Source organism: Chiloscyllium punctatum, chromosome 6, assembly GCF_047496795.1.
Source record: "Chiloscyllium punctatum isolate Juve2018m chromosome 6, sChiPun1.3, whole genome shotgun sequence".
NCBI lineage: Eukaryota > Metazoa > Chordata > Chondrichthyes > Orectolobiformes > Hemiscylliidae > Chiloscyllium > Chiloscyllium punctatum.
In genome coordinates this window covers 32,132,401-32,152,495 of record NC_092744.1, presented here as the reverse complement: position 1 = coordinate 32,152,495, position 20,095 = coordinate 32,132,401, and the positions used below count along the sequence as shown (strand labels likewise).

At 40.3% G+C, this 20,095-nt stretch overlaps 1 protein-coding gene across 7 annotated transcripts in view; it reads left to right on the top strand.

The window, feature by feature from the left end:
* vwa5b2 (von Willebrand factor A domain containing 5B2) overlaps nt 1–20,095 on the top strand; it is a 156,910-nt gene that overhangs the window by 104,084 nt on the left and 32,731 nt on the right. For 6 of the 7 annotated variants that reach the window (XM_072572306.1, XM_072572311.1, XM_072572312.1 and 3 more), the window contains exons 9-15: nt 1,910–2,086; nt 5,580–5,690; nt 9,735–9,937; nt 13,600–13,714; nt 15,118–15,303; nt 16,396–16,609; nt 19,199–19,494. In XM_072572306.1, the coding sequence (XP_072428407.1) occupies nt 1,910–2,086; nt 5,580–5,690; nt 9,735–9,937; nt 13,600–13,714; nt 15,118–15,303; nt 16,396–16,609; nt 19,199–19,494 (1,302 nt within the window). The remainder of the gene's footprint in view (nt 1–1,909; nt 2,087–5,579; nt 5,691–9,734; nt 9,938–13,599; nt 13,715–15,117; nt 15,304–16,395; nt 16,610–19,198; nt 19,495–20,095) is intronic. The other variant, XM_072572310.1, reaches the window with a different exon arrangement.

Genomic DNA, 20,095 nt, shown 5'->3' with positions numbered 1-20,095 from the left:
TGCTGTTAAGAAGGCATACAGTGTGTTAGGTTTCATTGGTAGAGGGATTGAGTTCTGGAGCTGCAATATCATGCTGCAACTAAACAAAACGCTAGTGCGGCCGCAGTTGAAATATTGTGTACAGTTCTGGTCACCATATTTCGGGAATTAGAAAAGGTCCAGAGGAGATTTACCAGGATGTTTTCTGGTCTCGAGGGAAACTCTTATGAGGAAAGGCTGAGAGACTTGGGTCTGTTCTCATTGAAAAGAAGAAGGCTAAGAGGGGATTTGATAGAGACATACAAGATGATCAGAGGATTAGATAGGGTAGACAGTGTAAGTTTTTTTCCTAGGATGATGATGTCAGCTTGTACGAGGGGGCATAGCTACAAACTGAGGGGTGATAGATTTAAGATAGATGTCAGAGGCAGGTTCTTTACTCAGAGAGTGGTAAGGATTTGGAATGTCCTACCTGCCAATGTAGTTCACTCAGCCACAGTAGGGAGATTTAAACAATCCTTGGCAAGCACATGGATGATGATGGGATAGTGTAGGGGGATGAGCTGAGCTTAGTTCACAGGTCAGCGCAACATTGAGGGCTGAAGGGCCTGCTCTACACTGTATTGTTCTATGTTCTATGTCCTACCTGCCCTTACCTGGTCAGGCCTGCAGAGTTATTCCATCCTACAGTAATATAGTTATTTGTAAGTACACTTGAGATGGACTGGCAAATTATCAGTTCAAACGCAAGTAAACACAAGCAATAATGCTGGCCTTGCCATAATGCTCATATCCCATGGAAGAATATAGAAAACAAAAATTCTTGTTTTTTTGGTTCATATCACCCATTTAGACTGAAAGAGTTCAGTGAGCTTTTCAACCACACAGTGATCTCCAGAATGATATACGTTTCACTGCTGGGAGCAGTTGATTGCAACATGAGGCAGCCTGTTGATGCTGTTTCATTGATAGAGGAAGCTCAGTTAAGGATAAGTTTAAAGTGCTCTCCTCAGCTTTTGGAATTTGAGCTGTTTCTGTGAGGATTGTTGGCCTGATAGACCGAGAAATGGAAATGAACCAGTCGACCGGTTCCTGTGGACAGATTTCAAAACATCATTGAAACTCATCCAGTCTTAGTGGTCAATATATGACTGACGTGAGTTTTCTTTGCAATTCAGGCAAGTGTCTTGCAGCTCTCAGACCTTGCAATGGACAATCCCACACATGTTTCTTGAATGCTGATGACTTATCATTGAGGTTAAACCTAAAGAGTGATCATTCTCTTCCAGTAGATTCAAGGTTGCCCACATTTTTTCATTGAACCAATCTTGACCCCATGGAGTCAAGGGTCCCTAAATGATGGCCCTTGAAGTTCACGCAGTGATTATCATTGCAGTACATGTCCACTTTTGTTGCGCACAGACAACTCTTGTGTTTCCTATGGAAATCTCATTAAAACTGTGTGTTTGAGCCTTTAGACATGGAGATGCTTTTGGACCTTCAAATTCTGGAGGCACCTCAGGGGATAGATCTTGAAGTTCATTTCTCTACTCTCTGTCATCCATCATCTACATGTTTCAAGATCTGCTCAGGAAAATAACACAGCTGATTGAGGAAAAGACAGAGAGGGGTTTATGGGGATAAGGACAAAGACTTTATATATAATGCAATAAAAATTTCATCTTAACTCGGCATTTTATTGCTACTTGTAGGAAGGCACCTAAATTTGTGGAATTTGTTTTTGACAAAACACTAACATTTGAATTGTAATTTATTTTGTGGTGTGCTTTGAAATGCTTTGATCCAAATCGGTAGATAAATGTAAGTGCCATTATTAAAATTTTATTACACTGCTTTATAACGCTGCCTATTATCAAGTATGAAAGTAACCGTATTGATATTGATGACAATGAGTGCCGTCTTCTTGCAGGTTGATTTTGTGCGGAAGCGTTTTCACAAAGACATCACATTTAATCCTGTGCTGATGCTGAACTTCTGCCCGGACCTTCAAAGCGTCCCAATGGATTTTGGAAACGTGACCAGAGAAATCATCTTCCTTATCGACAGAAGTGGCAGCATGAGTGGCATTAATATAGAGAAGATAAAAGTGAGTTACTTAGAAATATGCATGAATTGTGAATCAATCAAGCTACTTCTTTTAGTAATAGCCCAGATTTTGTGATATTCACTGTCATTACTCCTCTGACACTGAAAACAGCTTCAGCAGTCAGTACAGCATGGTGGTTCAGTGGTTAGCACTGCTGCCTCACCGCACCAGGGTCCCTGGTTTGATTCCTGCCTTGGGCGACTGTGTGGAGTTTGCATATTCTTCCCATGTCTGTGTGGGTTTCCTCCCATGCTCCAAAGAAGTGCAGGTCAGGTGAATAGGCCATGCTAAGTTGCCCCTAGTGTTAGGTGCATTAGTTAGAGGGAAATGGGTCTAGGTGTGTTTCTCTTTGGAGGGTTGGTGTGGACTTGTTTCCACACTGTAGGTAATCTAAACATGGAGCTCTAGAAGTTGCTGTTAGTGATTCTTTGCTCTAATCAAACTGTGCTGTTGGAGTCTCCACAACTGCAACCATTCAACGTCACTGAACTGATGAGAAATTCCATCTTAATTTTTTTTTCATTTATTCACTTATGGGAAGCAGACATTGTTGGCTGGACTAGCATTTATTGCCCATTCCCAGTTGCCCCTGAGAAGGTGGTGGTGAGCTGCTTTCTTGAACTGCTACAGTCCATTTGGTGCAAGTATATCCACAATGCTACTAGGAAGGGAGTTCCAGGATTTTGACCCAGTGACACTAAAGGACGTGTGATGTATTTCTAAGCCAGGATGGTAAATGTGTTTTCTAGGTGGCTGGTGGTTCCCTTGTGCCTATTTGTCTGAGGAAATGATGTTGATTGTAGGGTAGATCAGAGTGCAATTTACAAGGTCTGGGACTCTAGGGGGGCCCAAAGTGCTCAGATTGTAGGAGAGGCCACTGTGCTTGGGGGCAGGGCTGGAACTGGGACAGATGTGCTGGGTTTGGGGCATTGAGGGACATGGGGCTGATCGTTTCTGTCCCAGCCCTTGGTGGTAGGTATAACTTCAATCAGCATGATATTTGACTCCAGTTTTGATTGCGCTCCTAAAAGCTCCACTTGGTCAAATGCAACCTTGATGCCAAGGGCTGTCACTTTCACTTCACCTCTGGAGTTCAGCTCTTTTATCCACATTTGGACTAAGGTTGTAATGAGGCCAGGAATTGAGTGGTCCTGGCAGAACTCAGACTGAGCAGGTTATTACAAAGCAAATGCTGCTTGAGTGCATTATTGATGACTCCCTCCAACATTTTACTGATGATCAATAATAAACTGTTGGGGTGGTAACTGACTGGCTTAAATTTGTCCTGCATTTTATGTACAAGGAATACCTGTGTATTTTTTTTTTCTACATGGTTGGGTAGATGCCAGTGTTGTGGCTGCACTAGAACAATTTAGCTAAGGTCATGTCAAGTTCTGGAAAATAAGTCTTCAGTTTTGTTGCCAGAATGTTTTCAGACCCCATAGTCTTTACAATATCCAGTGCCTCCAGCCATTTCTTGATACCACATTTGGAGTGACTTGCGAATGTGATTCAAGCCCACATGAGGAGGAGGCTGAAATGGGTCATCCATTAGGCACTTATGCCTGAAGTTTGTTACAAATGCTTCTTTATCTTTAGCACAAATGTGCTAGGTTCCCCCATTATTGAGGATTTATGGAGTCACCTTCACTTGTGAGTTGTTTCGTTATCCACCACCATTCATGACTGGATGCATCAGTACTGTAGAGCTTAGATCTGATCTGTTGATTGTAGAATTGCTTAGTTTTGTCTGTTACTTGCTACTTATGCTGCTTTCAGGCCAGTTGTCCTGTTTTGTAGTGTCATCAGATTGATACCTCATATCTGGCACTGCTCCTGACAGGCCTTCCTTCACTGTTTATTGAACTGTGATTGATCTCCTGGCTTAATGGTAATGGAAGAATAAAGCATGAGGTTACAGTCTGTTTTTGAGTATAATGCTCTGCTGCCCAGGACTAGGTGCCTAGTCTTGAGTTGCAGAATCTGTCCTATTTAGCACTGTACTGCCACACTACACAATGGAGGATATCCTCAAAGTCAAAATGAGACTTTATCTCCACAAGGACTGTGCAGTGGTCACCACCAATACTGTCATGGAGAGATGCAACTGTGGCAGGCAGTTTATGCAGATGAGGTCAACGAAGCTTTTTTATCATGTTGGTTCCCTCACCCTGTGCCACAAACTTAGTCTTGCAGCTATGTCTTTTAGGACTTAACCAACTCTATCAATAGTGGTGCTGCCAAGCCACTCTTGTACTCACATTGTGCTCTGGCTGGGGAACATCATTCTACACCCCAGTAGTGTTCATCATGAGGATGATTTATCAGCTGTGGTGGACCAGTAGGTGTTGGTAGAAAGTTTCTTACCTCTGTTTGAGCTGATGGTATGAGGTACATCATGGGGTCCAGTGCCAGTTTGGAGACCTCCCAGAGCATCTGCTTCCTAACTGTACGCACTTTGCCACGTCCTCAGATGGGTCTGCCCTGCCGGTGGGACAGAACATACCCAGAGCTGGTGATGGTGGTATTTGGGACATTGTATGATACTATGCCATGAATATGACTATGTCAAGCTGTTGATTGACTAATCCATACGATACCTTTCTCAATTTTAGCACTAGAGGTTAATAAAGATACTTTGCAAGGTCAATAGGGCTGGTTTTGCTGTTGTTATTTCCATTGTCTGTGTCAATGAAAAGTAGTCTGTCTAGTTTAATTGCTTTGAGATTTTAGTGGTTTGGTATATTTGAATGGCTAGCTGGGCCATATGAGAGGGCATTTAAGAGTCAGTCACATTGCTGTGAGTTTGGAGTCACATGTGGGCCAAACCAGAAAATGACAACAGTTTTCTTTCTCTAAGGATACTGGTGAACAAGATGGGCTTTTTGGCAATGATATAATAGCTATAATTAGACTTTAACTTCCTTAACTACTGTCTTATTGTTATTTTCATTATTTACATTAATCTCATGCACCACTCTTCTCCCATCAGTTTAATGGCTCTGTAACTAATATCTCTTCCAGCAATTCCTGCATCCCTTGTAATCCACACCTCCCTGCAATTTCTGACTCCCCTCATTCCCTGTGACCCCTTAATTCTTAGACCACCTTCCCCTCCCCAGTGTCCATATGCCCCTGTTGGGAAGAGGACATAAAGAGGTTGCTGGTCGGGGAAAGACTGGGAACACTGCCACCCGCCAGCTCGGAGCTGGGTAGCTGGAATAATGAGAGTCTCATTGAAGTTGCAAGCAGAGATACTGGAGTGGGGAAGGCAATGGTTTGCATTGTGGGGCATGGACAGTCATTCTGTTCAACTGTTTACAAGGTTATCACATTTTTAACAGAATATAAGAGACTTCAGTGTCCACTGATTGTATATCAACCATTTGATCTTTACTTGATAGGTTAAAGTCTAAATGTACAATTTTTAGAGAAGTGATCATTTCATGGCAATGATTTCATTTCTGTTGCTTTCCATTTTCTTCATTTCCAGGAAGCCATGGTAGTTGTCATTAAAAGTTTACCACCTGGAACATTATTGAACATCATTGGCTTTGGCTCAAATGTGCGGACTCTCTTCTCTTCCAGCCGACCGTGTAATGATGTAAGCTTTTCCAGTTACCAGATGAGAGTACAGAAGTGGTATTAGTACCTTTAGTTTCCATTATCTTTGGTCAGTGTCATGTGGGGACTTAGCAGCACACTTGTGATAAACCTGGTGATAATAAAAGGCTATTTGCTTCCTTGATTTCCTATTTGTCTTAGGATAACATAGTGCATAGCAAAGGCTTTATGACACTCTGAAGTTATTGGATTTATATACTGCAAAAATCCTATTCTGTTTAATAATGATAGTGTCTGATTTGTCCCTGTATGGAGATGAACGCAGTGTACCCTCAGATTTATGATAAACATGTCAGTTGGCTTATTGAAAATCTATACAAACTGGTAGATTGTTGTGGGTTTCATATATCAGAGTAGTTGTATTTGCACACCAAAAGTATTTGACTATACTGTAATGTTACTATTCAGAAAATTAATCCGTTAACAAAATGTTGTAAAATTATATTAAACAAAGGCGACTGACTGTGTGGAGTTTGCACGTTCTCCCCGTGTCTGCATGGGTTTCCTCCGGGTGCTCCGGTTTCCTCCCACAGTCCAAAGATGTGCAGGTCAGGTGAATTGGCCATGCTAAATTGCCCGTAGTGTTAGGTAAGGGGTAGATGTAGATGTACATGTAGGGGTATGGGTGGGTTACGCTTCGGCGGGGCTGTGTGGACTTGTTGGGCCGAAGGGCCTGTTTCCACACTGTAAGTAACCTAATCTAATCTAATCTAATCTAATCTAAAGAATAGGAAAATGCAGCTTTAAAATACACACATTTCTGAATAGAAAGCCTTTCCAAAATCATGAAGCAGACAAGTAAAAAAAGTTCTGCTGACTAAACTTATGTGTCTTCAGAACCTTTAATTTACACAACATGAAATAATCAATCATTTTCTAATTTTTCATTAAAATAATCTCACCATCTGAAAATTATCCAGCAAATATTAATAGTTTATTTATCACATACACATGAGCTACTGGACAAAAAAGCATAGCTTATCTTGAAGGGTGATAAAACTTAATAGTGACATATCCAAGCATGATCAGTGATGTGCTTGGAAAGGAATTTTCCTGTTTTTCCCTTCGTCCATAATGGAAAAATTCCAACTTCTTCTTTGAACAATTGCAGTCCGGGTGAGAATAGTAAAAATGTTGACATTTGCAAACAACATTTCTTTTCTCAAAAAAACATTTTTAAAACTTTTTGCCTGGTTACCTGAGAAGCTAATATGGAGTCTGATCTTTCTACCTCAATGCCTGCCAAAGAAGGGCCACTATGGTCCCTGCTTAATGAAATGTTTGATTGTCATTTGAGGCACTGCTTGCACCTGAGATCTAGCTCAGTACCTGATCAGTACCCATGAAGTTTTAGGCTTGGGATCAAATATCCAATCATTTTAAGCCCCATTCACTAAATACCCTTGCGGATGCTGACCTAAAAATGAGGTGTCAACCTGGTGAAGCTACGAACCAGGACTAGGTACATGCCAATAAGCATAAGCAGCAAGTGATAGACAAAGGAGCCAACAACAGATCAGATCTAAGCTCTGCAGTTCTGCCACTTCCAGTCATAAATGGCGTGAACAACTCACTGGAGGAGGAGGGTCTCCAATTATCCTCATCCTCAATGATGGAAGAATCCAGCACATCAGTGCAAAAGATAAGTCTGAACACCATTGCAGCCTCCTCCTGTGGTGCCCAGCATTACAGATAACAGTCTTTAGCCAATTTGATTTCATACGATTTCAAGAAACGGTTGAAGTCACTGGATACTGCAAAGGCTATGGGACCTGACGACATTCCAACAATAGTACTGAAGTCTTGTGCATCTAAACTTGCTACTCCTAGTGTCAAGCTCTTCCAATACAGTTACAACACCACCACCTACCTGACAATGTGGAAAATTCCCCACGTATGTCCTCTATACAGGACAAATCCAACTCAGCCAACAAGCATGCCATCAATCTGCTCTGAATATTCAGTAAAATGATGGAAGGTGTCATCACCAGTGCTATCAAGCAGCACCTGCTCAGCAATAACCTGCCTACTGATGCCTTGTTTGAGTTCCACCAGGGCCACTCAGCTTCTGACTTCATTACAGCCTTGGTTCAAAGATGACCTAAAGAGCTGAATTCCAGAGAGGAGGTGAGAGTGCATTTGATCAAGTGTGACATCAAAGTGCCCTAGCAAAACTGGAATCATTGGGTATCGGGGGGAAAAATCTCTGTTGCTTGGTGTCATACTTGGCACATTGGAAGAATGGTCATGCTTGTTGGAGGTCAGTCATCTCAGCTCCAGGATATCTCTGGAGGAGTTCCTCAGAGCAATATCCAAGGCCCAAGCATTTTCAGCTGCTTCATCAATGACCATGCCTCCATCATGAGGTCAGAAGTGGGAATATTATTCGCCAATGATTGCACAAGTTCAGCACCATTTGCAACATCTCAGGTATTGAAGCAGTCCATGTTCAACTGCAACAAGTGGCAAGTAACATTTGCACGATTCAAATGCCAGGCAATGACCATCTCCAATAAAAGGCAATTCCCTGTTGACTTTCAATGGTGTTACCATCACTGAATTCTCCACTACTGATATCCTTGGGGTTATCATTGACCAGAAACTCGACTGGACTGGCCACATAAACATGGTGACTCAAAATCAGGTCAGAGCCTGGGAAAACTGTGGCAAGGAATTCACCTCCTGACTCTCCAAAACATGTCCAAAATCTAGAAGATACAAGTCAGGAATGTGATGACATACTTCCCACTGCCTGGATAGGTGCAGTTCCAACAACAGTCAAGAAGCTTGACAAGATCCAGGACAAAGCAGTCCACTTGGTTGGCTCTATATCCACAAAGATCCATTCCACCCACCACTGACACTCAATAGCAGCAGTGTGTACTATGTACAAGACGCAGTGCAGAAGTTCATCAAAGATCCTTAGACAGCATCTTCCAAATTCATGACCACTTCCATATAGAAAGACAATGGCAGCAGATACATGGGAATACCACCATTTGCAAGTTCCCTTCAACGCATGTCACTATCTTGACTAAGAAATATATCACTGTTCCTTTATTGTTACTGGGTCAATATCCCGAAATTCCCTCCGGCAGTTCAAGATGGTACCTCACCATCAAATTCTCAAGGGCAACTAGGGATGGGGAGTTAATGGTGACCAAACCAGAGACTCCCACCTCGCATCAATGAATAAATGTTTAAAAATTACACTGTTGGACACTATCCTCATGCTTAATTCCAGGTCTCTCCATGATCTTGCTGCACCCTACCTCTGTATTTTCCTCCAGCCCTACAACTCTCCAAAGTATTTGCCCTCATCTAAATCTGACATACCATGAGCTTCCCAGGTTTTTTTTAGGGATACAATCTTATTTATTTCAAAAATATCGACAATATTGGAAACGATTCTAACGCTGAAATGCAAATATTATGTTAAAACAATCTTTTAAAAAATGAAGCGATATAAAAAAGTCAACCTTAGATTGATGCAGATTAATAGGATCAGTTATCAAGTAGCGGCAAAATTCTATCGCTCTACACTAGTGTCCAATTCTCGTGTTACATTCACACCAGTCATTCATTCACACAAACTCTACCTGAAGAAATTATATCCTTCTCACACAAAATTAGCTTCCCGGGTTTTAGTTCCTTCACCACTGATCAGCACACCTTAATTTGGTTAAACTTTTGATTGTCTGGCCTAATATCCATTTCTGTGGCTTGATGTTGTTCTTTGTTGTGCAAGACCCTGCTGAAGTGCTTTAGAATAGTTCATTACATTAAACGTGCTAAAAATAAATTAAATCAACCTGTTCAGATATGTTAGGACACACCTCTGGATTTAAATCCGTGCCAACTGGCTCCGAGATAGGGGCATTTTCACTGTGCAACAAGATCAGTTTTAAAATTGCTCGATAAAAATACTGTTGCTGTGCTGGACTATGTGTTTTTATTCCTTTTCCATAAGCTTGCCCAAATTTTCTGTCTTCTCTGGTTAACAACTTCTTTTGCTTGTTTGAAGGAGACTTTATGTTTGGCCTGTGAATATATTCAGAGGATGAGGGCTGACATGGGTGGCACTAATGTTCTTGGCGCATTATCCTGGATTTTCAAGCAGCCAATGCGTCGAGGCTACCCAAGACAGCTCTTTATTTTGACGGATGCCACAGTCAGACATGCTGGGAAGATTATCGAGCTGGTGCGAAAAAATGCCAATTCTGCAAGGTACTTTTGTCATCTTTCTTTTATGTATAAGTTACTTCAGATGAAGTACTAAGCTTCTTTGTACCACCGATTGATTTGTATTAATCGTTTCTTAAGCATGTGTCTGTGTTGGGCTAACTATTAAAATTAGAAGAAAGTGAGGACTGCAGATGCTGGAGATCAGAGCTGAAAAATGTGTTGCTGGAAAAGCACAGCAGGTCAGGCAGCATCCAAGGAGCAGGAGAATCGACGTTTTGGGCATAAGCCCGAAGAAGGGCTTATGCCCGAAACGTCGATTCTCCTGCTCCTTAGATGCTGCCTGACCTGCTGCGCTTTTCCAGTAACACATTTTTCAGAAACTATTAAAATTAACAACAAAAAGCTATCTTTATGCTATAAACTTATAGGAAGATTGCAGGAAAATATAGTGCAAAAGGGATATAGATTATTTCTGAAGGGCTAAAGATATCATTGCAGTGACTCAGAGTGTGACACCTCAAAGATATCCTCCAGCATATTTGTTACAATTCTTTTTATTTTAAATATTTTAGTTTTATTTTTTATGAACAAATCTGAAAAAAATTATGAGAGCTTGGTGAGAATAATGGAGAGTAATGCAACAAAATGTGGCTGAAATGAAAAAGTCAGATTTGCGGTGGCAAGGAATGTTTTCTCAATGCTCCCCTCCAGCCTTCAATGTAGACATCAGAGTTTCACCCTTGAGTGGTGACTACCTTATTTTCTTCCCATTAAAGCTCTTTTTTGGGAAAAAGCAAATAAAAATATCAAAAGTTAAACCAGAAAATGCTGTAAATAACTCAGCAGATACAGCAGAATCTGTGAAGAAATAAATAAACTTGACATTTCCAATTGATGGCTTTTTATCATAACAAGAAAAGTTCTGATATGCAACTGGGTTTTAAGCAAATACAGAAGGAGAGAAAATAGATATGATGGAAGAAGAATAAAAGGGAATATCTGTGAGACTCTAGGAAGCAAAACACATTGGGCAACAGAGGGATGATAATACAAGAGAAAAGGCAATGATAATCAGACAAGTAAAAGAAGCAATAGATGGGTCTAGCAGAAGTGTAATTGAGAATAGCGGAGATATCACTAACAGCTGCTAGCTGAACAAGATAGCGGAAGCCATGTGCTGTAAATGTTGAAGACAATGTTGTATCTGGAAAGCTGTAAAATGCTAACTCGAAAAGTGAGCTGCTGTTACAAAACGTTATGTTTATGCTTCAGTGGAATAGTATCGGAGGCAGAGGGCAGAGAGATCAGAGTGAAAATATATCAGAGAATTACAATGTCATTTGACTGGGAGCTCAGGGTTGTGCTTTTGCACTGAATGGTGGTGTCCAACAAAGTGGTCGCTCATTCTGGATTTGGCCTTCCAAGAGTAGAGGAGCCTGATTATGAGAAGTGAATTCAATCTACTTGTTTGAAAAATTCACAGGTAAATCGCCTGGAAGGATTCTTTAAGGGCCTTAACGGTTAGATGCGAGACATTTAAGATCAGGTTGTTCATTTCATGCTTTTGCATGGAAAGGTGCCATGGATTGAGTTTTCTGTTTGTTTGGGGAATGATAAAAATTATCGAGGGAATACTTCTTTTGGAATGCTGAAAGGGAAGGAGATAGGAAAACATATTTGGTGACAGCAATACATTTGTGGTGATAGAAGTGGTGAAACAGATATGTAGAATGTGAAAGCTGGTTGAGTAGAATTTTAGAACAAGTGGAACTAGGAAAGTGGGTAAGGGATGAGATTGGAATCTGAACAAACCTGTCAATTGTGCTGGAAAAGAATCATCTGTTGAGGGAAAAGACATAGAAACACAGGAAAGAAAGGCAGAATTGTTAGAACAGATGTGATGAAGAAAGAAAAGCTAGGAAAATGGAACAGAGTATTTACAGGAAATGGAAGGAAGTTTATACCTACTTTGTGAAGGTAGGTATGAGATTCAGAGATTTAGAAAGGATGGATCACCTATCCCCCCTCCCAACCCCAACTACAAGTTGGTCAATAATGTGCAGGCAACATAACAGATTGAAAGTGGGAGTTCTCCCCAGTAATTCTCACTCTTAGTAGTAGCTCGCCAAGGGTCCTAGAAGTGCCAGAACCTGGTAGTGGAAACAGGCAGTCCCATGAAGAAAATAGCCTTCAATACTAGAGTGAAAGTGGTAGTGGACACGAAGAGTTTGTCCACCGCAGGAGAGTATTGAGGTGGGCAGTTGGGTGGGGTTTTGAAGTACAGGTGGTTAGGAAGCATGGAGGGTGTTATCTTCTTAGGAGAAGATGGGTACCCCAATGGGCAAAAGATCCTATCCAAAATTATACTGGCATTCTTACTGCCATTTTAAACACTTACAAAGTATAAGGCCTGGCAACCCGTGACCACCTGCCCATGCCAATCATATTATGGCTTGGAGAAGATATTATTGCTATCAATTCTAGCAAGCTCGATTAAACTTTAATTATCTACATTTGGTACTGATTTTGACATTCACTCTGTATTATGGAGGTGGGCTGTGGGGTAGGGAGGAAGCAGTTGTCTAGGTTTTGTCAAAGACATCCCTGGTGGGGGCACGTAATATTCAACCCTTAAATTGAATCTCACCCTCTAGAAATGTAGAGAGTGAAGTTGAGGAAAGAAAAAAAGGAGATGGACCCCTGAACAGTTGCGCTGTATTCCTTATGGAGTACACACACAGTCTCAAGACGATCAATCATCTCTTCTTTATGAAGTTGGCCATTTTGTGAATTTCTAATGCAAATTAAATTAAATTACAAAGATTACATTGTAACTGAGTGCTCCACTCAAACATTTCCAGCTTCTCCTTATTATATAATTTTCATAAACTAAAGAAAAAAGCTCATTCCTTAATTAAAGTTGAGTGATATCAGAAAATCCATTATTTCATACTGATTAATATATGCATTCAGTTGGATTTGTCAAAATGTTTACTTGTGGTCTTATAAAAAATAAATCACTTTATTTTTACATGACGTATTTGTGTATGTAAGCATGAATAGCAAATTGTCATCTATAATTCTAATATCAAAATAAAGTGAAGAGAAAGCACAGATTGAAAGAGGTTATAAAAACAGCTTGTGTCTGAGGAAATACAAACCTTTGCTTCAGAATATTTGTTTAAAATCAAAACATTTCTTTTACTGTGTAGTGGTAAAGTATTTTATTACAGTTTGCCTGCTGTTTGGCAGTGGTCCAAGCAGTTCAATATGATTCATGGAGCTTTATCCAATTAGTGTTTAGTATTATTGGCTCACAATGTACCTTTAATTAATTGGTTATATGAGAGAGATGTGCTGGGAAGGTCATACTGCACTCACCATCCTCACCATGTGCTTTCACAACAAGCTAAACAAAAACTTGTCAGGAGGGATATTTATTAAGTTGGGGTCCAACAGTCATTCGTTAGCTGCTGATTCCAAGTAAAACATTATTAGCAAAATTAGTTCTGTTACGCTAATTTGTAGAGGTTAAAGTGATGGCATAGTTCATTGTCAGTCACATTACACATTCAAACATTAACTAAACGTTTCAACTAGCTCATGACTAATATTGATATCTTGCTTCATTATAATATTTTAAAGATAAAGTATAACAAGGGATATATTTATAATGCCAGAATTTTAACATAATATTTCATTAGATGTTTCAGTTATGGGCTGGGACCTAATGCCTGCAAACGGTTGTTGCATGGTGTTGCAAAGGCTACGGGCGGAACTGTTGAATTTTTCAATGAAGGTGAACGACTACAACCAAAGGTAAGTGGCTGATGGTCATAAATAATGTTCACATGCACTGTGGCACTTTTGACTCTGCAATTGGCCATTTTGGATCAGTCTGTATATATCTCTTTTGGTTTTCATTACATCATGTATTTTTCACCTGCTTTAGACCAAATTCTTCAAATTAATAAGTCTTGTGCTGTCTAAGTACTAGATCAAGTCGAATAACTTTCTGAGTATGCAGTTTGCTGCAATGAAACTCGATTTAACAATAAAGTTTCAAATAAGTTTTGTTATTTTGTTTTAAATCTTATTTAATAGTACTTGGAATTTCACTGTACTGGTCTAATCTGACAATGCAATTGTATTTCATCGAAATATAGAAAATAGGAGCTGGTTGAGGACACCCATTCCTTTAAGCATCCTCTGTCATTCTTTATGATCATGGCCGATCATGCAGCTCAAAAGCAGAGTTACAGTTGCAACCTCACAGCTTACTCCTGCAGTTCTCTGACAATTAATCTTCATTAGCTTCCTCCTCCTTTCTTGTACATTTCGATTAAATAGTCTAGCACCTGTGCATGTAGCCATTTGACTTAACTTTATCTCCAATTTGAAATATTCTCACCCTGGTTATGAGAACAGAATGGCGTTGCTAAATACTAAATACCTAACTAAAAGAATAAGCATTTTGTCAACTGAATTTATTGAAATTATTTTATTATTCACAACTTTTCCATAACCATAAAATGAATTAAAAATGATGAATCAGAAAATAAAGAGATGAATACACAGATAATGAAATCCACACTGTCCTCAGGTAAGGTTTCATTCTCCTTTAAGCCGTTCCTCAGCTGTCAGCTGTTTTAGTGCAATATTTATTCAAAGAACAAGGTATATCTACTTATTATAATATGTTTCCAGCAGTATTTCAAAATAAATTTGATGAAATGCTCATTCTTTTGTTAGGTATTTAATATTTAGCAACTGATTTTTTTTTCAATAAGATAATTCTGGTCTTGAATCAAAATTATAGTCATAACAAGCAACTGTTACCATGGAATTACTGTTGACATTTTGGCTTATTTGTTCTCATTCTAATGACGTAAGTTTTTCAGCAACCATTTTTATTACTATGCTCTTCAAAATCACCCTCAATAGTACACTTGTATTATTGGGAAAAGGGAGGGTTTGTACAGACTGTTAATAAAACATATCTGCTGTTAACTCATAGGCTGAGAGCACTAGCTGTATTGTACAACAATTTGCTACACATTCAATCCCCACTAGACCAATTCTTCAAGGAATGAAATCCCAACGTACTGAAATTGACTGTTTTTGGGTATGCACTGTGGGTCAGACTATGTGCCTGCTGTGTATCAGTAAAGAGTTTAGGCTGGTATAATTGAATGTTACTTCTATAATCTTTTTTCCAACAGTTAATGAAATCATTAAAGAAAGCTATTGAGCCTGCTCTGAGTGACATTACCATTGAATGGTATCTCCCAGATACTTTAGAAGTTCTCCTTTCTCCAAATGAAATTGGACCTTTGTATCCAGGGGACCATCTGAATGGCTATGGTGTCATTTATGATCTTTCTGGATTTCAGAGGAAGAAAAACGTGGTAAGTCAAGTCGTGTGTGTGTGTGTCCATAAGAAACTTTACGTATATATGAGGCAGTTTGTGACAGTAATTGAGACTCAGAAAGGCTGTGTAATTCATAAGACATAAAAAAATACAAGAATTGCAGATGCTGGAAGTCAGAAATAAAATCAGAAATTGCTGGAAAAGTTCAGCAGATCTGGCAGCATCTGTGGAGAGAAAGCAGACTTAACATTTCAGGTCTAGTGACACTTTTTCATAACTTATTGTATCTAGGAGAAGTTAGGCATGTGGTAATGGGTTAGAGGAAGAAGTAAATGATAGGTGGAGAAAGAGCCCAGAGAGCAGAGAGAGAAAAACAGTTGGCAGACATAAGAATGGGTAAAGGTCAGCCTGGGAGAATCAATACCTGCAAATGGAGGCATTAGTAGTTGATAATGGGTTGTTCATGATAGCAGGCCATGTGATGACAAGGCCTGGTGTGTGAGAATTGGGGTAAGGACTTGGGAGAAGGTGCTCAGGTGAAAGGATCGAACTCGATATTGAGTCCAAAAGATTGCAGAGTTCTCAAGTGGAAAATGAGGTGTTGTTCTTCCAACTTGCTCTGAGCTTTGCTGGAGCACTCTAGCAAGTCTGAGACAGAGATGCTGACCAGAAAACACAGTAGTGTGTTGAAATGGCAGGCAACCTGAACTTCAAGGTCATTTTTGCAGAAAGAACGTAGGTATTCTGCAAAGTGGTCACCCAGTCTGCGCTTCATCTCCCTATTGTAGAGAAGACCACATTATGAGCAGCGAATATAGCAGACTAGATTGAGTAAAAGACCTTTCCCTAGCTACAATCAGTTGTGAACAAAGATACTGGACTATTAACTTTGCTTTCTCTCCACAGATGCTGCCAAACCACGAGTTTTTCCAGCAATTTCTGATTCTAATTCAAAAGACATATTCTGTTGAAGTTGATTTTCTTTGCCATGCTTCAGTAGAGACAAAATGCCAGTGCTAAAACAATTCGACATGAAAACAAAGAGAAACTTTACTGGTTCTATGTATGTGTAAATCTGTAACATTAACCCTGAGAAGTAAAAGTGAATCTATTTTCCCTCTACTCTAGGTGAAGCAGCACATCTCGAAAACAGCTCTAAAAGGGTCAACCAATTCAATTTTTCAGGCTCAAGATGAGTCTTCTACATCGATCTTGACTGATGGAATCAAACCATCTTTCCCGGTTGAAAAGAATGACATTGAGCAAGCCTTAAAGGACATTTCTCGTGAGATTTCAATAGAGTTTTCAGGTTCTAATGCTGAGGAGAATGAAAAATGTAAGGGTAAGGTATATATGGACATCAGATTCTTTTTTCACCCAATTTTAATCCTTCATTTTTTTTTCTATCCTACCTTCAAGTAGAAGCTCCTCAATTTCAGGTTGTCTTTTGAATTCAAAGGACAGAATGGTCTGGGTCATTTCCTCTTCATTCACGATGGGTGCTTTGTTATCAAAAGGTCAAACTATATGGTGGCTGTCAATCTCCTGAGAAGGAAGAGCTCCACCATTGAAAGCAGGATGACCAACTGTCCTGTATTTTATGGGTACATCCCATTGTCTATCTAATTGGTCCAGGAACGATAGCATTTTCTCCCAAATGCAATTGCCCTGAATTTTTGGTGTTCTTGTGTTTCTTATAGTTTGAGTGTATAGTGGGTGCACATTTCCATGACACAAGCCCATGGTAGCTTGAAGTTGGACTGAAGTGAAAAGAAGCGAGGAGTTTGTTGGGGGAATAATAGAGCAAAGCTTTGGTACTTTGACTCACTGATTTTTTTAGCTATTGTTGGAGAATATTTAAAGATATGGGCCATATTTTTATAGATCAATTTTGCTCATAGCCCTGTTGGCCAACACACTGAGAAGAGATAGGTGCACATTTAGATTCTACTGACACTCCCTTTTAGGTTGATTACTTTCTTATGTTGACCCACCATCTCCACATGACCACTGATCCCCTCCCACAAACCCAAGATGCTAGGTCCATCACTTCACTCCTTCCTTTCTCTGACCCTGCCAGCTTTGTTCCCCTAGATTCCTCTTCCACTTCTCCATACCTCAAACCCACTATAGATCCATCCATCCATCAAATCCCCAACTTCTGATACACTCTTCCCACTTATCTCTCCAACCCAGAGGCTCCCACCCTCATTCCTGATGAAGGGCTCCTTCCCGACACGTCGATTTTCCTGCTCCTCGGATGCTGCCTGACCCACTGTGCTTTTCCAGCACCACTCTGATACACTCTTGTCAGTCCCAAGCCTCCATATAACCTCCCAGCACTGGTTCCAGTGTTAAATAAAGAAAACCTTACAAACAAGTGCACAAAGCTGAGTGGTTTGCACCACCTTTAAACGATTGTGAACTGAGTGCCACAAAATTTCCACACACTGCTGGTTTTATCTTGAGGGTAAAGCTTTATTTAAAATTCGGTGTCACATTAATCAGTATCCATGGCATGCATATATATTCCGCGTATGAAATGGCTGCAAGCTGACAAAAGGCTCAACATACCAAAGACGTGTCACTGACATTATTGCTGCATCTCACCTTGTGATCAGGAAATCAAAATTTCACATCTGACGCAATTAAGTCACACCGCATGTTTAGTTTCATACTCCTGCTGACTCCATTAATTCCTTCTTCACCTAGGTGCTTGAAGTTTATGGAAACCATTGCCATGTTCATTCCTGAGAAATCTGTGCAACCAAGTCATTTTTGCAATATTTTCAGAGGGGTTAAAATTATTTACTAATGCAAAAGTTAAATCCAAAAACCTTCAACACATTTGCAATTAGGAGATATCTTAGGCCCTGGCAGTAATTTTCAAATCCTTTCTGGCCATAGATAAGCACCAGAGGGTTGAACGACTGCTAATGCTTCGTTAATGAGCGGTGGATCTGACACTAGTGACTAAGATTCTTCCCTTGACACCAAGTGACCCTGCATTGAGCAATGGTGATTGTAGCTAGAAAAAAAAAGCATGTGACTTGGGCTGGAGGGTCTGTACTATGAAGAAAGATTGATTAGGCTGGGCTTGTCTTCCTTGGAGCAGCAAAGGTTTAGAGGGGATCTGACAGAGGAGTGTAGTATTATGAAGGGCAGAGATACTGTGGGAAGGAAGTTACTTTTACAATTAGCAGAGGGGTCAATAACCATGATAGGAGAAAATGAGGACTGCAGATGCTGGAGATCAGAGTCGAGAGTGTGGTGCTCGAAAAGCACAACAGGTCAGGCAGCATCCGAGGAGCAGGAGAATCGACGATTCGGGCATAAGCCCTTCATCAGGAATGAGGCTTGTGGCTTATACCCGAAACGTCAATAACCATGATGCATAGATTTAAAGTAAGAGGTAGAGTTGAGGAGAATCTTTTTCTATCAGAGGTTGGTGGGAGTCTGGAACTCATTGCCTGAAAGAGTGAGGCAGAAACTCTCACACCATTTAAGCAATATTTAGATATTCGCTTGGAGGCTGAGCCTCCAGAGCCAAAAGCTGGAAAGTGGGCTTAGTGTAGTCAGATCTTTGTTGACTGGTGTGGAATCGGCTAAATGTCCTTTCTGTGCTGCAAGTGTCTATGAGTCAATGAGTCGGTTTCTAAGCAGCAAATTGCCATCAGTATCCCACAAAACTGGAATATAGATCTGCTTAGTTCAGGTATCAGATTGGCAACTCTGCCGCTAATGATTGTGTTAGTTCTAAACCTCTATGACCAGGTTGTCACCAGATGCCTGACTACACACCAAGTAGTTAATGCTTAGAGTTACCAAATTAAAATGCCATTGTCTGAACAAGAGAGAGGGGAATAAAAGTATGCCCATTGCTAAGAGACACATCATTTTTTTAATACATATCTATTGTTTGGAATTTCAGACTCAGAGACTGATCCACTTAATGATTTACGGAGGCGTATATCCCATTCCTCATACATCCAGGAGCAATACAAACTGACACACTGTTCCATCTGCAGTGATAAAGGAATTGGGGTGCAAAGTACACCTACCCGTGGCTCAAATAGCAGTGACTCTACAGAGCCTCAGGATATTGACAGGGGAACAACATCCCTCCCGTATGGTTTGGAAAACATTGCACATCATGTACAGAAAGGTTTGCTGCACTGGGAATCACCAACAAAAGCAGCATCTAATTTTGAATTAGTTGATGATAAAGTAAGTAAATTGTCTGCTTTCTTAATTAATATTATTACATGATGAACGGTCTCCCAATGAGTAACAATGAAGTTGCTCTGTTAAATTGAAACGTGAGATGAATTTTGAGCCTTTACACTCCAGCTTGCACTCTCTTCTCTGTACAGTGGAATCATCTCCTCAACACTCAGTAGCTTCTTTTTTATATTTATGGAATAAATATATGGGATCACTGACAAGTCTAGCACTCATTATCTATCTGGAATTGCCTTTGAGGAAGTGGCAGGAGACTGCCCTCTTGATCCTCTCTAGTCTGTGTGGTGTAGGTTCTAAAGAATGGAACTTCAGGATTTTGACCAAGCAACAGTGAAGAAATAGCAACATAATTTGATGTCAAGGTGGTGTATGACTTGGAGAGGAATTTGCAGTGATTCCATGAGCTTACTGCCCTTGATCTTCCAGGTGGCAAAGCTCTTAGGTTGGAAGATTTTGCTAGAGGAATTGTGGCAGGTTGCTGCACTGCATCTTATAGATGGAACACAGTGTTACTGCCGGGAGCCAGTGGTGGGAGGAGTGAATGTTAACACTGGTAGATGAGGTGTCAGTCAAGTAGACTGCATTC